Source organism: Agelaius tricolor, unplaced genomic scaffold (genome assembly GCF_023055355.1).
Source record: "Agelaius tricolor isolate 1412-34295 unplaced genomic scaffold, bAgeTri1.0.p SCAF_35, whole genome shotgun sequence".
Classification (NCBI taxonomy): domain Eukaryota; kingdom Metazoa; phylum Chordata; class Aves; order Passeriformes; family Icteridae; genus Agelaius; species Agelaius tricolor.
The window spans coordinates 4,937,713-4,950,046 of NW_027269295.1; the positions used below are offsets into that span (position 1 = coordinate 4,937,713).

The 12,334-nt window shown below is 44.3% G+C and overlaps 1 protein-coding gene across 7 annotated transcripts in view; it reads right to left on the minus strand.

Moving 5' to 3' along the window:
* UNK (unk zinc finger) overlaps positions 1–12,334 on the minus strand; it is a 41,141-nt gene that overhangs the window by 8,860 nt on the left and 19,947 nt on the right. For 5 of the 7 annotated variants that reach the window (XM_071452779.1, XM_071452775.1, XM_071452776.1 and 2 more), the window contains exons 3-10: positions 12,032–12,208; positions 11,459–11,589; positions 11,200–11,335; positions 8,988–9,105; positions 7,967–8,051; positions 6,038–6,180; positions 4,725–4,772; positions 3,672–3,872 (exon numbers count right to left, since the gene is read on the minus strand). In XM_071452779.1, coding sequence (XP_071308880.1) covers positions 3,672–3,872; positions 4,725–4,772; positions 6,038–6,180; positions 7,967–8,051; positions 8,988–9,105; positions 11,200–11,335; positions 11,459–11,589; positions 12,032–12,208 — 1,039 coding nt within the window. The remainder of the gene's footprint in view (positions 1–3,671; positions 3,873–4,724; positions 4,773–6,037; positions 6,181–7,966; positions 8,052–8,987; positions 9,106–11,199; positions 11,336–11,458; positions 11,590–12,031; positions 12,209–12,334) is intronic. The other 2 variants (XM_071452774.1, XM_071452778.1) reach the window with 2 other exon arrangements.

A 12,334-nucleotide genomic window follows, 5' to 3' on the forward strand; every position in this document is an offset into this window, starting at 1 on the left:
TGCAAAGTAAAACACAGTGATAACTAACCAATTTTCAAAGCAACATCATCAAACTAACCTTACAAAAAATCCTCCCCTTATCCATTAACATAAGAGCTCAAAGGTAGAAAACATAAGTGAGGCCAAGGCTGTCTGGAATTGCAAAACTGCATGAATGCCAATACACATTTGGAATCCCACTATCCAGGCTGAAAATTCAGCTTAAGGTCCTTTCAGCATTATATCTTCAATGGATCTCAACTGTCTTGCCTTGCAACATCAGTCAGTTCTGCTGGGATTCAGCTGGGAAGTGGCCTCAGGAGCCTGTAGTCTGTCTGCAGGCCTTGCTCCCTTCCTCCCATGCTGTGACATGGCACAGGGAGATCAATCCCACCCTCTGGGCACAGAGAGGCAGCAAAAAAGTGCTGGGAGTCAGCCCTGCCTGTTTACTCACTCCCCAGCCCCCCAGTGTGAAACACAGACATATTCCAGCCATAAAGCAAGCCTGGTTTTTATCCCAAATCCAGGCAGGCACCATCTCTGCAGGAAACTGAGGCATGGTGTGCACCAGCAGCACATGAGGCACCACCCTGAGCTGAAGTGATAGCCCTTGACTTCTTGGCTGAACAGTCTCATGCCAAAGAAAAATGAGTGCTGGAGAGGGGTGACGTAACCAGACAGGCAAAAGAGCAGTGCAAGAATTCCTCCCTTGCTTTTACTTCATTAAATCATTTTCTCTGCTCAGCTCGATGCCTGTGGGCAGACAGAGAGGTCAGAGCCTGCCAGACAGGCAGCTGGGAGATGGACACAAAGATACTCCTGCAGTGTTCTCTCACACTTCCCTGAGCATGTTCACAACACAGGAGCTGGTGATGGGCTGGCTCTGCTCTGTGAGTGAGAGCTGTGCTCTGTGAGTGCCTCTGTGAGTGTCTGATAAGGCTGCTGCTGCATTAGCCAGCACAGCCCTGCCCTGTCTGACACTCTGAACACAAAATGTGCCATCTCAGACGTCAGCAGTGAGGGGAGGGCACACAGGCAGCCGTGCCCCCGCTGAGAGCCTTCCTGCCAGCCTGGGGAGCTGCCTCTGCTGCAGTTAAGTCTTACTGGAAGTGCTGTTTTTTTTTTTTTTTCTTTAAGGAGGAGAAAAGTGAACATATTTCCAAGTCAGCCCCAATTCCAAATGCCTGGAATTCACACAACACAAGGGAAAAATAGAGCAAACAAAATGTCACCACTAAGGCAGTCTCCTTTAGCTCTGAATAACATTAGAAAGGACACACATTGAGACAGATGTTCAAAGGACAGGCTGCAATTCACCAGCTCCCTCTGTTGCAGTCAGGGAAGAGAACAAGGGACATAAATTGAGTGAAACTAAATGTTTTCTGACCAGCATGGAACAAACCTACTGTGCTGTGTGTCAAGACTTGGGAACACCTCCTGGTTGTGGCATTCAAGTCCTTCCAGTGCAGCCAGCATTTTTCCAGCTTGCTAAATCTTCTGGGACTTGGGAAAAGTATTTTTAGCTTTAACTGCTGGCTCAGCCTTACCATAAACTATGTGGAATCTATTAAGACAGAAGGTGCATTTTTCATTCTAATAAGATAGAAACTATTTGTATAAATTCTACAGGGGAAAAATGACAAGGCCATTGCAGAACTGAGCCAGAGTGTCTCCTCTGACATTTCCACACAGGAGCTGACAAAGTTAAATGCCTCATTATTGATCTAATTTACAGGGTATTTGAGAATCTCTGGTGCCTATTACAGCCAAAGGGAATTACAGTAGAATTTTAAAACTAAGTAATTATGGATTAAAGTAAAATTAAATCAGGACACTTATGAGACACCTAATCTTCTGTGTAGAAGCCTAGCATAAGGCAACTGTGATTACTTCTGTCTATACCTTAATAGCTATTTATTCCTATTTAACACAGGTTTTGCTTAATTAAAGCACATAATTAAGCAGTTATGTGAATACAGTATCTTCATAGCACAGATCTGACTCCAGATACAAATGCTCATCATCTGGCCTTCCTTTTACAAGTCCTATTCATGCTCCATCCCTTTTCTCCTTGGCTTAGGCTTGCTGCCCATTTTCTCCAAAGCAGGGCCTCCTTGGCATCCTGCCTCTGCTGGCAGCAGCCAGGGGTTCTCTCAGTCCTTCAGCTCTGGGTTCACTCCTCCTTTGCAGCAGAGGCCACAGAGAAGGAGGACATGTTTTTCCTTTTGTTTCTAAACAACTGTTACAAGCTGCTGTGCCTGCAAGAAGTGCCAAGATCACAGCATGCTCTGCTCTTTACCCCCAAAGATGTGTTGCATCAATTTGCAGTTTCCTAAGGCACATCCCCCTTAGGCCAGACAAAGGGAGCATTGATAAGAGAGCACACATGCATATAGCTTAATCTGGATTTGTCACTGCATCATTTTAATTAGACTAAACAGTGCTCAAGACTGGCCCTACTGCAAAGCTTGGCCATATTTTCCCAAAGCCATAAAAATAAATAAAACCCATGGAGTCTGCTGCTAAATTCAACTACTTTATGCAAGACCTTGTCTGGACAGGATATTTCCACAGTTTTCTCACAGCAGTACAGGCCCATTAAGACTGACTTCTTTAATGTCACAGACCAAAGTGAAAACATGGCCAGGTTGAAAGCAGCACTTCTTGTCCTCTCAGTTCTCAGGCAACACAGACCTGGTATTCTTATGCCTTTTTATACTCTTGTCCAAAAGAACTTGCAGGAGATACATTTGCAGCAACCTCCTCATACAAGTAACTATTCCCCTCCCCCTAAATCAAGATAAAATTACCAACCCAGTGAGAAATAAAAACTGAAATAAAAACCCAAGCTCTGGGTTGGGCTCAGGTTGGAAGGGGTGGTGCAGATAAACTATTAATTGTAACACCAAGAAAGGAAATTCACAGCAATAAACTGACAGTGGAAAAGCTCATGTGTGGCAAAAGAGCTGGAGAGATTGTTCCAGGCCTAGGGAGCAGCATGAATATAGCACGACACCAGGAAGAAGACTAAGGAAGCAACAAGGCAAGAGTGGGATATCCAAAAGGGCTAAGAGGGAATGTCATTAAGAGATGTGGCCTGGGTAGTATTCAGAGGGTTCTTCAGATAAGAATGAGGAATTCTAATTTAATACAGAAGGCACAGGACAGAGTCAAGGATCAGAATGAGCCACAGAAGCAAGAGACAACTAACATGACATCTTCAGTACACCAGAGGAATGGTGAACAGAGGACAAACCAAGTGATGGAGATCAAGGTAAGAGTTTGGAGTTGAAAGACAGAAGGAAGGATGAGTTTCCATGAGACAATACAGCAAAAGACACAGCAACTCCTGGCAAGGACCTAAACATGGAAAAAGAAAGAGCAAGAAGTGATGTGGGAAGCTACCCAGGGTCAACACAAGACAGAAGTTGAGAGGGGTTAGGAAAACAAGCAGCAGCTCAACTTCTACAGACTCGGTGTGTGATGGCAGCAAGGGAGACAAGACCAGATGTGAGATGAAAGAGGCTGGAAGGGAGACTGAAAACAAGAGCAGAGATCTAGAAGCTGCTCATATGAGAACAGTGCTTTCCCACTTTTGTTCCATCAGAAACAAAACTCCATTCAAGCTAGACTGGGCAATCTCTTATTCTTTCTTATCCCCCCAACTCTTCCAGCCAATATTCCCCACTAACCTGGCATTTGAAACTCTTCAAATACTCGGCCCCAACCTGATCTTCTCGCTCAAACCCCGGTGCTTTCTTGTAGCTGCCAGCTGCTGTGACTGAGTCTGGAGGAAAACCAATGCTCTCCAAGCTGTGGGGCTTCCCAATGGCACCAGGAGGAGACCCACATATATTAGATGGACTTCCAAGACTGCTGTTCCTACAAAGAATCTAACAGAGGGAACAAGTGTCAGGAAAGAACAGCCAGACAGCAGGAACTGCTCAAAGAGGCATCCATGGAAGGGTTCAATCACGTCACTGTTTGTGGATTGATTACACTGACAGCCAACACAACCATACAAGCTTCCAATAAACACTCATTAAACAGACAGGAAAAAGTTCCACTGAATTTACACAGTCCCATGATTATGGTTTTATTGTTGAAACTTTGGAGTGCAGTCTTGGAAAATCTAACCTACAGCTCTAGTGACATTTTTCTTCCTGAGGCCTCAGAGGTGACTGATCAGGTTCCCAACATGACCACAACACTCCTCTCTTTCCTTAGGCTACAGTGGGTCCTACTCTGGGTAGTGGTGTGGAACCTGGAAAGGTGCTGTGGCAGTCACAACAGTCAGGCATATCTGAGCTATATGTAATACTCTGTTTTTTGCTTTCCAGTTGGAAATCTCAGAGTTTTAATGCAGACACAAATCAGGTATCAACGGCTGCATTAAAAAAACCCAATGATTTCCAACACTTCCATTCGCTGGACTAATACCAGGGATCACAATCACATGCAACAAGGCTAGTTTTGCACTGTAGATGAAGCCACAGACAGCAGCAAAAGAAGTTGAGTTTTAGAGAATGTGGATGAACACAAATATCCCATTTCTCTGGGACAAATAATTATTCACCTCCACTGGCAAGCACGACTGTGCTTCAGACATCACACATTCAAATGTGGAACAGTCTGGGCTGGCATTAGGGGGAAAAAAAAGGAGCAGCCTACAATGTTTTTATTTTATTTTTATACAGACATTCTGCTGTCCACGCTTCCCTACAGTCACAAAGATAACTACTCACTGTGGTGGAGGTGGGGCTAGTTGGCAGAGTTCCTGATTTATTCCACACCTACAGTACAAATACAAAACAGAACAGGCCACGTGAGGCTGGCTGCTACAGGGACCTTTTTCTCTGATTAATTCATCATGTAAAATGATCACCAGCAAAGCCATATTTGTTTGCAAGCTACATGCAGATGCCCTGTGGAGTGATGAAGTCATAGACAGACATGTGCTGCCATTTGGCACATATCCAAGGATTAGGAAAGGATGTTTAAAAGACTAAGAGCTTGAGATAGACAAGACCTAAACAGCCTAAAAGAAGGAGATATCTTCAACTGCCCTGCAGTTTTTCAGTGAATTTAAACAATACCTTCATAAGATGGAGGGGGTTTTATTGCTTTCCAGTGTTATTTAGTAAGAGACAATATTATGTCCAGACTTTTCAAGATGTGTTTGCAATTCTACCCCCAATCCAATTCAGGACAACTATGAAGTGCTAGGTTGGCTCAAACACAGCTTCTCTTTTCAAAGAGAGGGAATAAAATAAAGCAGAGGTCCTATATGAGTTCACCTCAGTCTGACCAGTTTCAAATGAGTTAAATTCATGTCACTGTACCTTCTCAAAACCTCAGCCAACCATTTGAAAAGGTTACACACCTTATCAAGTGCAGTACAAACAGGAAAGACTTAACAAAAAAAAAAAGAAAAAGCTAAGAAAAAATGTAGTCTAGCATTCCATGGGTTTCTAATCTGACTCTGAGTATCTGCTCAGCACTTAGACATCTCCTTTCTTGTATGGACAACTAACTACCAACAATGTGGGAGCATTACTGAAACATATCCCAGAGTTTAGCTATCTCCAGAAGTACAAGAGGGAGGGAACTAAGGATATCCTATAATGCAACACACAATATGCACAGGCTAAGGCTCTGAGATTACATATGTAAACAAACTCAATTGTAGTTATGTACTTTAGAGGCTGTTGGCTCACAGCCTTCAATTATAGGTCTTGGAAGCTGAGCCCAATATGTACCTCCAAACAGGAAGGAGTTGGACTGCATGTGCGGATGTATTCCACTCTCCTGAAAGTACATCAACAAACCCTGCACAGAAAGGAAGGCCTGGAATTTTTATATGTGAGAGGACAATACTAAAGCCACTGAATGTATGTTCCAAAAAACCAGATCCCTCTAAAAAGCATGGAGCTGAGAACTAGGAGAAAAATCTCATATCCTCTGGGCTTTGGGATACTTTTCTTGGGAGAAAGAACAGAGACTCAGAGAAACACAGATTTGCACAACACGGACAAGGCTTCTCCACAGGACTACATACATTGCTAAGGTCTGGGGCATGAGGACTGGAAGGGCTGACTGGAACAGAGTCCCCAGCTGCTGAGGGCATGTACATCACAGGTGCTGTCTGGGTGGGGCTGGACACGGCCGAGGATTGCTGCAAATCTTCGCTGAGCGCCGGCTCTGCGGGAGACAAAGCACAGGGACACCCTCAAAGCTCAGCCACTGCCATGGAGCACAAAACATTTAGGAACAAGAACACCCAGATATTCCTGAGAGAAAAAATACTCCACAAGCACCTACTTATAAATGTAGAAGTAAGAAGAAACCTTATTTGGCTCGTTTGCTTATCTAATATTCCTCACGTTTTTACTGTCATCATATACACACTGTGCTGCTCATTAATGCTGCTCCAAAATTATCTTCCCTGCATGAATTGTGTGTTATTCATTCAGCTCTCTTGAACTAAGCAGAGTTTCCTTCTTTGCTTGGCACAGAGTTGATGGGTGCATTATAATTAGCTGAGGGAGTTAAAGTTTCCATCTGCTCAGTACAAATCATTACCAAAAAAAAGTGGCACTGGTTTGGAAGGTAGAGATGCTGTAGATTTGTAGGATTTACATCTAACACTCAGCAACTTCACAAAAACGATAGAACTGACACTACATCTATATTTGAATATCTTCAAAATGCTGGTTGCTTGCTATTAATCAGTAAAACTCAGGTTAAGAGCAGATATAATAAATGGACTCCTGTTATTTTAATTTCATTTGGCCTGTCCTTCTTGACCTTGTAGGAAGGACTAAAAGATACAAATCCATAAGACAGCACAAGAAATAACCAAGTTGGAATGACCTAAGTGCCACAGAATGTTACTCTAAGTAATATAATATCAAGTGTAGTAATCTTATTAGGAGTAGGGCATTCCTAAACAAAAATACTATATTAAACCCAAGGAAGTTTGCTAAACACTGTTTCTTTATCAAGATTTCATTTTCTAAAGCTTGCTGGATCCCACTGTGTAGCTGCACTGCTGTGTTTTGGTCCATTACAGCCCACAGCTCCAGCTATAATTACTGCTTGTCAACAAGGCTTCCTATAAAAGGAACAGCACAACCTGTAGGGAATTCACTCTCCCCATTCCTTGTCAAAGGCAGCAATTACTTATTCTCTCATTTACAAAGGATAATCAAATAACAGAGATTTTCTCAAGGCCATGTAGTGAGTCAGTATCAGAACAATCTAGTGAATAACCTGCTCTAATAATTGCAAATTCAGCAGTGAGATTGCAGAGCAACAACTGAGGAGGAGCCCTAAAACAGGAACTAACAATTATTTATGAATGTTAGGACCACCTGCAGGTAGAACTTCCACAACCAAAACTGCATCACTAGTTTATAGTTGATTAAACTGAGGATTGAAATAATGCCCTATAAGTCAGGGAGCTATTGAGAAAAGAGGATTTGAGATAAAGCAGTAAAAAAAAAAGCTGCATATTTTTCTTCTCCAACCTGACTTAAAGACTTTAACTCTAAGTAAAACTTCGTAAAGAGTAAAATAGCTTTTTTTTTTAAATGGATCAATAAATTATTTACAATCAGCAATCTTATCTTCAGCTTTTTAAGATATGACACTTGGCAATTTAGCTAGGTAGTTTATCCATGCACAGAAGAGAAGCAGATTTCTCCAGTTCCATTCTCCTGAACCAACACCCAGAGAACTGAGCAGGAGAGAGGGAACAGAGGGAGATCCTTCAAGAGACAGAGCAGTGAGAGCTAAAGGCTGAGTCCTACAGGCCACCTACTGCCTCCAGCTCTGCCAACACCTCCCACACCAGCACAGATTTATAGAAATCAAAGTTAACCCTTCACAGAAGCTCTGGTTTTGCAGCTGTACATTTAAATTCTCTTGGTCAGAAGCTTTCCATAGCTCAAACATCCAGGAAAGATGAGAGAAGTAGTGCACGTACGTTCTACATGTGCAAAGGCACAGAAGGGTCCTCGGGGACAGCTGCCAGACTGCTGCATATCATTGCATTTGGTGGATTTGTAGATCTAAGGGTGGGAAAAAAAACAAACAAAACAAAAAAAAACAAACAGAAATGAACAGAAAATAACAGTGACCACCAGGTACAGAAGTACTATGAAGAAATTTGACAGCAAAGTAGAGACACAGATAAGAGGTGCAAAGGCCAGAGCTCAGGGTGACCATTTCAGTGCTTTGCTTCAAAGAAAGGAAAACCCACAATAGTTCTGGAAACACCAAAATATACCCATGACAGCTAGACCTCACCCAGAGACCAACCCACCACACACCAGCTCACCCAAAGGTCACCATCTGCCATGAAGTCCCTCAGACTCACTGGAAGCTCCATGGACATTACAAATGGCAAAAAGGTAGGAAACAGCTGACAGATGACAGCACAGAAAGTTGCAGCCACATGTTTGCAAGGAAAATAACAAACCATTGACAAGGACTGTAGCAAATGGATAATTCCCTCTCCCCCCAGTTTGACAGGCGGTGACAATGGTTACTGTGCAGATACGGGCCCCACAAAGCTTTTCAACACTGTAACATGAAGCAGACTAGGAAAAGGTCTTAATTACACTTTCTGTAAGGATGTTGGAATGCTCTGGGCATGCTCACAGCTAAGAGCTTGGTGGTGTTTAGTGCTATCAACATGAACCACAAACTCTTAGTCAAGGAAACAGATGCTGTTTGCTCATGTGCAGACCCACATTGTGCTTTCCAAAGGACCCCCATACCTGACACTGCTCCTACACTTGAGTTTTCCCCCATTTTTCTTACCTCCTCCCATACAGTCTATTCTGTCAAGCAGCTGAATTGCAGCTTACTCCCAACATGCAGCTTCTCTGTATCCCAGGACCACAGTACAAGCAGCCCACACCCTCTCCCACCTGGCACAGTGATTTACTTTGTAAGACTGGAATGCTTTTGCTTTTCTAAGGGGACTGAGGAGGTTACTGTACCTCTGGGTGGAACTGCTGCTCTGTTCGAGTGTGGCAGTACTGGCAGGAGTCTCCATTCTCACACTTACTGGGATCTCCCCACTCGTCCCCATGCTTCACACTGGGACACGGTGAAGATCTGTGCAAATAAGGAAGTAGGAGAAGGCATCAGACTCACAGGTGTGCTCTGAACTTTGCTTACTTTGGGTAGGTGGAGGGAGGGAGGTGATTCTCCCCCTCTGATCCACTCCTGGAGGACTGCATCCAGCTCTGGGTACCCCAACATCAGAAGGATGTGGACGTGCTGGAGCAAGTTCAGAGAGAGCCAAAAAGGGGCTCTGAGGGTCCCTCTGCTCTGAAGCCAGGCTGGGAGCATTGGGGGTGCTCAGCCTGGAGAAGAGAAGGCTCCAGGGAGACCTCAGAGCCCATTCCAGCACCTAAAAGGGCTCCAGGAGAGCTGGAGAGGGACTTTGGACAAGTGCCTAGAGTGCCAGGACAAGGGGGAATGGCTTTATATGGAAAAAGAATAGGTTTAGATTAAATACCAGGGAGTAATTCTTCCCAGTGAGGGTGGTGAGGCCCTGGCACAGGTTGCCCAGAGAAGCTGTGGCTGTCCCTGGATCTCTGGAACTGTTCAAAGCCAGGCTGGATGGGGCTTGGAGCAACCTGGGATAGTGGAAGGTGTTCCTGCCCATGGCAGGGGGTGGAACAAGATGAGCTTTAAGGGCTGGGTTCCGTTCCAACCCAAACCATTCTGTGATGTTACAATTCCTCAGTCAGAGGCAGGTTTGGCTGCCCACCCTCAGCTGTATAATCTGCTGCCTCCCCAGCCCCCACCCAGCTGCTACTGCATCTTCTCCCCCTTCTCCAATTTCCCAATGAAAAACCATGGCTTAATTCTCTATTTGAAACGAAATACAACTTGAACCAGCATAACAATATTAGCAGCTGATGTGATTAGTGTCAGAGACGCTGGGTCTGGTTTCTGTTTTGGAACTGCACCTTCATAGAAAGCTAAGAAGTTAATTGGCTAATCCTAAAACACATAATACCCTTACAGCAGTATGTTTCCAGGTTTATAGTGTGGCCATGTGGAAAAGAGGCTGAGTCAGGTCACTGGGGAAAAGGCAAGTCCGTTTTCTTTCTCCCAGCCAGGAACAGTTCCTTTTCCCAGATCTGAATTTTTGCCGTGACCTACTTCCCCTGCTCTTTATGCTCTTAACCATTCCCTCAAACAACAGCAGAGGGAAGCAGATAGCAGCACCAGCACAGCCACATCAGCTGGGGTGGGGAAAAAACAGAAGTGAGTGGAGAGCAGCAGCGAAGCTTTCACCTCTTCCCTTCCCAAAGGGCCCAGAGAGGGGCACAAAGCAAATAGCTGCTGCCTGAAGACTGCCCCAGTGGTTCTATTTCCCCTTAAAGCATTGAGATTAATGCTCCTTCGATTGCTGCTTGTTTAATTTTTTTAAATATGGAATTTCAGTTCAAAAATTTCTGTGAATGTTGGGGGTGGGGAAGAGAAGCGAGAACATCCCTGGTATTTTCTCTCCTGGCTTTCTGGTCTGCTCCTGTGTTTTTCAAAAAGGAACTAAGGAAAAGCCCCACTGAGACCACAACAAAAGCTCTGTTGTGTTGGAGGAAATGAGGGCCTATAATTTGGATGAAATGCGTTCAGGGAGACACAGCACACTGAAAAATCCAGTGACAGCTGAGTGACAGAACACCCTGGTGCCTCAAAAGCAGAGCCTTTAGCAGCTGGTTAAGAATGCATGTCCAGCTACAGTCCCTCCTCATGATCCCCATCACCAGGCATACACAACAAGCAGCCTGATGATTCTGAATCCTTTACCATGAACACATTGTTGGATGAGTTTGTTTCTAGATGGGGATTAAAAGTTTCTTTTGTTTTCTCTTCCCTGCACTGCTTTCTAAAGCAGAGGTTTGTGTGGTAAGGGAAAGCCAGACACAGGTTCTCTTTGCTATAAAATCAAGAGTTGTAACATGATTTAACAATTCATTTATTAGAGTACTGGTTACTATATACAGGAAAACTCCTTGTTTAGTTTGTTATCTTTCTGCAAGGAAGAAATAACAGTCCATCAGATCTCTCAGTACATGGCTTGGAGATATACTAAAAACAATATCTAGTGATCAAAATCCTGCCTCCTGCACCACAGATTTCCAATATACTGCACCATTCAGCTGGGAAGTACAATACCCAGGATCACAGTACCTGTATTTGTGTTTTCTTGGACTTCGTCTCCTGTCTTTGCTATTGTGGTAGTAGGGGCAGGCATAACCCTGGCGGCAGAGCCGGGGGGGCTTCTTACACTGCTCTGTCTTGTAGTTTCCCAACACATATGTTGTATCTGCAAAAAAACCCCAATGAGTCAGGAGAAATTACCACAATCCATATTTACTACAGGAAAGTTTAGGACAGGAGCAGGCACTCCACAGAGACCAAACTTTCCCAGCCCCTCAGTGACACTCACCTTGCCACCTTGGCTCCTCACTGAGTATCTTCTCTATCATGGCATGGCTGGCAGCGACTGCAGACTGACCCTCAATGCCTCCTTCAGATGTTGTCTGACCATTCTGTAAAGCTTCCATCGCCTGAAGCTCTCTTCAGGGACAGAGGTAAATGAAAAAACAGACTGAGCAGAGGAAGAGTCAGATAAATGTGTGTAAAAACTAACATACTGGAGCATTTGCTAAGTGGGTGCATTTCAGCCATGCATGTTTTGTCAGAACATCTTTAGCTGAACAGCAGCTGCAGTAAAAATAAATCTTCATTCCCTGGGAAATCCAGATGCACTGTTCTGACCCCCTCCATCAGATTCCAAAATGTGATCCTTTCCCCCATTTTGAGAATCCTCCCTGGAGGTTTTTTATATTTGCCTTATTAGGAAGGGATATTTTACCATCACTTCACTTCAAGCTGAAGCAGTACTGTCCTTCAATCATCTCACTTTTCACTTGGGTACAGAAATTACCTTTTCCATCCTCTCCTTGTTCATTTGGGCACAGAAATGACCCTTTTCCCAGGAGCCCCAGGCTCTACTGACCTGATGTCATAGACGGGTGAGCGCAGGTCGTGGGGCCCATGAGCAAAGGCGCAGTGCACTCCGTTCTTGGTGCAGTTTCCCTTGGAGTCTGTCTCATGGATGCAGATTCCAGTTTTGTAGTAGCGCAGGTGATACCTCCTCTCTGTGTCTCCAGTAGTTCTATGCAAGAAGGGACACCTGAGGAAGGAAGGAGGGGAGGAACAGACAAGGTTTAGTCACACAGGTGAAGGATTCAACTACCAGAAGACACTTTCCTGAGAGAAGATGCTGCAGTTGACGCCATCTTTGCTAACTCTGCCCCTT